The following is a 4635-nucleotide window of genomic DNA, read 5'->3' on the forward strand; positions in this document are numbered from 1 at the left end:
ATGAGTCACCAAGAAAGGAAAAGAGAAAGAGGGAAAGAGACAGAGATGAGGAGAGACACAGAGACAGCCACTGGAAAGACGGAGAAAGGAACACACACACACACACACACACACACACGCACACACACACACACACCTGAAGGTGGTATCCACAAGCTAACAGGAGAAAGGAAATTTTGTACTTCCATAATCCTGAACCAGCCTCTTCCAGCATCCACCTGTCACACAAACACACAAACAACAGTATCATTCAGAGTTACACTGATATCCTGAGACACACCCACTTACACAAACACAATGTCACACCTAGTCCAGCAGAGTCACCTGTCCAGGCACATGCTGAAGATGTGACCAGTGTAATGGAGGTTCAGGTTGAGAGCCCTCGATTCCTTTTACACAGGATGGTGGGAGGGCATAAAAGCCCTAAAGGAATATAACTTCAAAAATCCAAGACTCACAGGCTATGCCTTGCATACGCGACGATACACACAGTCCCCTGCTTCCCCATCCACACGTACATAGTAACCTATCAAGCGCCTCCTCGTCAAGAAGCCACTTGGAGTACCTGATTCTGGGGTACGCCAGGCCCGTAGCCCCGAATATATCCCACCCAGACACCCCCTGATTCGTACACACATGTACAGAAACACAGACACACAAAGACGCCCATGGACACACTCACACGGACGGAAACCACCTTGCGCTGCCTTGCCCGCGTCCGCACACGTCCTGGCGCCCCCGCGTGGTACTTTTCGGGATCGCAGTCTCCGCCGCTTCGGAGCTCTGCTCCCGCGGGGCGGCGCCCAGGCTCCCTCCACCTCTTCCCGCTCCGTGCGGTGCCCACCCAGGAATGGGGAGATAGCAAGGGCGCTGTCCGCGAGAGAGCCGAGAGCTGGGAGTTAGATGCCTGGATCGTGGGAATGAGGCAGGCTGGTTCTGGATGCCAAGGGGAACTTGCGAGAGAGCAAGAATTTGGAGCAGCGGCAGACTCCCAGGTCCAGGGGAAAGCGAGGCCGGGGGCTAGTCCAAGCGCCGTGCCGCTGCCCGCCTCGGTTCTGAGCAATCAATTCTTTCTGCCGCTTGGCTGGTGTGGGGGGTAGGGGCGCGCAACGGCCAGCAGCCCTCCCCAGCTCCCCTCCAGGAAGTCATTAGCCCCAGTGCCACAGGGCTTAGAGATCCTCTCTGATACAGGCTGCTGGGGAAGGGGGAGAGGACAATGCAGCTCATCCCTCCCCACCGAGAAGAAGTGAAACAGACACAGAAGGTGGGCCAAGGGCCCGTTTTATTGCAGTACAGCCATGGTTGAAGTGACAGGGAGGAGGGCAGCTTGGTTAGGTGCAGGAGGCAGCCAAGCAAGGCACAGCAGCGCAGCCGGAACGGGGGGGAAAGAAGGGAGCAGCGGCTGTCTGCTTTGTCCACCTTCTTCCACCTCCTGGCGCCCTCCTCTGTCCATGTCTTTGATTCCATCCCCAGCGAACCCTGTGCTCGCTGTCCATTGTCCAACAAGAAGTTCCAGCTACAGTGAGGTTCTGAGGTATGCTCTGGGCTGGGGACACCTGGTTTCTAGTCTCTGCCAGGCTACCAGCTATTGTGAGCCACTTGGAAGGCACTTGAGTCTGAGCCTCTCTCTCCTCCCTCTGCGGGAGACGTGAGGATCCCGTGTAGGAGACATCGCTGTGCAAATGCAGCTGTTACTACTTGCATTTAAATAGAAGACTGTCAAAGTCCACAAAAAGCATAAAGGAACAAGAGGATGGGAGGGGTGTCCAGAAATATCTGGAGGAGGGGGTTCCAGTCACGCTAGGAGGCAGCCTGGGTAGAAGCAGGAGACAGACTCGCACCAGGCTGAGCGACCTGCCCTCCACTACACCAGGCTCTCCACCCAGAACCCTCTGGTTCACGGGCCTGCTTCGGGTCCCTGGTTGGGGGCATAGGGAAGGGAGCCTGCAAAATAGCACCACTGTGCAAAGTTGGAGGAAACCCCAGTCAGAGGAGGCAGCCTCAGAAAAGTGCATCACCAGAGCGTAAGCAGGGGCCAAATCGGGGTGGGGCATTATAAATCTATTTCCTTTACAGGTCCTTCTCCATATTACACACAGGGCGGGTGATGAAGAGACCATGGAGAAGGGGAATGGAGGGGCAGACAAATGGACAACGGAGAACTAAGAGAGGTCCAGGCACGGGAGACTGAGAGGACGGTGAGGAGAGGAGCAGAGGGCAAGCTCTGGGGGCCTGAGAAAGATCGGGAGCAAGAAAAGTAATACGTATTGGGCAACTGTGCTCCTGGCCGGGTACTGGGCATTGCACACACTCTGCCAGCTTCCATCCACGACGGGGCAGAAGGGAGAAGCCACAAAGGGCAGAGTACACTCCCAGGCTGGGGCACGGACAGGGAAAGGCTCCGAAGCTGTGAAGGAACCCATTCTTTGGTAGGGAGAGGGAATGGGTGGACAACAGAAGCGCGAGTGGCTTCCCCAAACCCGGCGGTTCAGATCAGGTTGTGGGCAACTGCGTTTGGGGGCGCTAGAGTCAAGATGGCAGACAGAGATGTGAGGGGAAAAGGGGAGGGAAGGATGGACTGCGGGTAAGTGTAGGCGGCAGAGCCGATGGCCGAGGGCAGGGGGAGGGGCGGAGCTTGAAAACAGCAGGGGCGGGGCTTTGGGGGGATACGAGGAAGGAGGTGGGTCTAAAGTGCATCTTCTCTCCCCTCCGACTGGAGAGGCCTTAGATGTCGGCCTCCAGCAGGTATTGTTCGGTATAACCCTTGACCAGCTCGAGCCCCAAGCCAGCCTGGCAGAAATCAGCCAGCTGTAACCACAGCTGGGGCGCCAGGAAGAGCTGGCACATGACGTTGAGGTGGACGAGACGCGGGGCCTGGCGCTGCAGATGCCACAGAAGCTGGCTCTGAACCTGCGCGCCTTCGCTGACGAAGGTGTAGATGTTGACGTAGCGCCACGTGCCGTTGCCGCCAGGTGGGATGGGGAAGGGGCGCGTGCACAGCGTGAGCACGCGCGGGCGCGCGCGGCTGTTCACGCGCCACTCCAGGCCCTTGGCCGCCAGCAGGCTCAAGTTACTCTCGCTCGGCCGGTAGGGCTGCCAGTCCTGGATGATGGTCCCGCCCGGAAGCACGTCGCGCTGCACAGAGGGCGACAGCAGGGGAGGCGTGCCACGACGCCGCCAGCCTCCGACACGGCCTCCGTGGGCAGCGGCGAGAAGGCCCGCAGAGCCGCCAGCCGCGCGCCCAGCCCCTCCAGCAGGGCCGACACGTTGAGCTGGACCAAAAGGATGCCCTGCGGGGGGTCACGAGTGATCGCGGGGCGGGCGGCGGGAGGGCTGCGAGCCCGGCTTCTCTTGGCACCGTCACTCCCACATTCACACCCACGGGCTCCCACCTGGGCCCCTCGAGGGCCAACCGTGCGGGGCCGGGTGAAGTGGGGTATGTGAGAGCATGCAGGAACCAGGGGCAAGGCCTCCGAAAACCTGGATCCCCAATGAGAGTGGAGATCAATGTGGAGTAGTCAGGGTCGTGGGGATGTGGACCCCAAGAGTGGAAGCAAGGGAAGCTGATCAGTCAGTAGGATGCGGGAGACGGAGGGGAAGGACAAAGGCTCAGATTAGGATGTTTGCGTCCCTGAGGAGAGGCGGGGACACTAAGTCGGGACGCCTGGGCTCCGGCCTCCTGGAGTAAGGATGGAGGATTTAAAGACGGGAAGTCGGGAGCTGTTTGACTTTCCCTGGGCAAAAGGGCCTGGGTAAGGACTGGGAGTCCCAGGGCAGGGCTCATGGGCGCCCCCACTCGGCAGAGCCGGGAGCGAAGGAAAGCCGGCAACTGGCTGCATATAGGGTGACAACGCCCGGAGGCCCCTCGGAGACAGGCCCGCCCATCCGAGCTCCCTTGTCCTTCTCACCTGCTTGGTGATTAGGTGCTATTGCTTCAGCTCCCGGGACCCCAGCTGGTCGTCCCGGGTGAGTCGTGCCACCTTGATCCCCGGGTGCCTTCGCTTGACCAGCTGCGAGCAGAGGCGCTGCAGCATCCCAGCCACGCCCTTGCCGCACTCCCAGGGCGCCGCGCGCAGCCCCTCCACCAGAGCCGTCTCCCCAGCGTCGATCACGTGCACCGACCCCAGGGCGATCTGCGGGCCGAGGCCGTTAGGGGGCCCCCGCCCCGCCTTCGCCCCTGCCAGGGCTCTCCGTTCAAAGGGCTCGCCTCTTCCCACACGCTGAGCACTCCGTCGTCACCACCCCGAGCGCTGGGCCAGACCCGGGGCCTGCCCAGGGAGCTCTCCTCAGCACTTGGGTCTTGGATTCAAGAGCCCGCGGAAAGATCATTCGCGGGCGTCTCTTCCACCTCTTGAGATGCTCCAGACCCCTGAACATCAGGTCCTTGCCCACTCGCCACGCCCCCTTTCTTTGGCTCCACTCCCAGGAGCCTGCTACTCCCAGCTTCCTCTTAGCTCCGCCCCGGAGCCCATCTCTTAGCTGCTCCTGCATTCAGGCCCTCTTGTGCGAGAGTTCAGTCTACTCAGGGGTCCAGACCCCATTCTAGCTGCTCCCAACCCCAGACTACCCCCTCTTGTCTGCTCCCCTCTTTCTGTGCTCGGAATTCTAAATTACAGAGGCTGTCAGGTTCCTCCG

At 60.3% G+C, this 4635-nt stretch overlaps 1 protein-coding gene across 1 annotated transcript; it reads right to left on the reverse strand.

The window, feature by feature from the left end:
• Positions 1–1281: 1281 nt before the first annotated feature.
• Positions 1282–4229, reverse strand: NAT16 (N-acetyltransferase 16 (putative); the record flags this gene model as incomplete). Its single annotated transcript, XM_019933771.3, is given in 3 exon segments — positions 1282–3156; positions 3159–3290; positions 3909–4229. Coding segments are annotated over 3 exon segments (885 nt in total), but the record flags the coding sequence as incomplete, so codon positions are not given.
• Between the last annotated feature and the right edge of the window lie 406 nt (positions 4230–4635).

The sequence above is a fragment of the Tursiops truncatus genome, chromosome 15 (assembly GCF_011762595.2).
Source record: "Tursiops truncatus isolate mTurTru1 chromosome 15, mTurTru1.mat.Y, whole genome shotgun sequence".
In the NCBI taxonomy this organism is placed as follows: Eukaryota; Metazoa; Chordata; class Mammalia; order Artiodactyla; family Delphinidae; genus Tursiops; species Tursiops truncatus.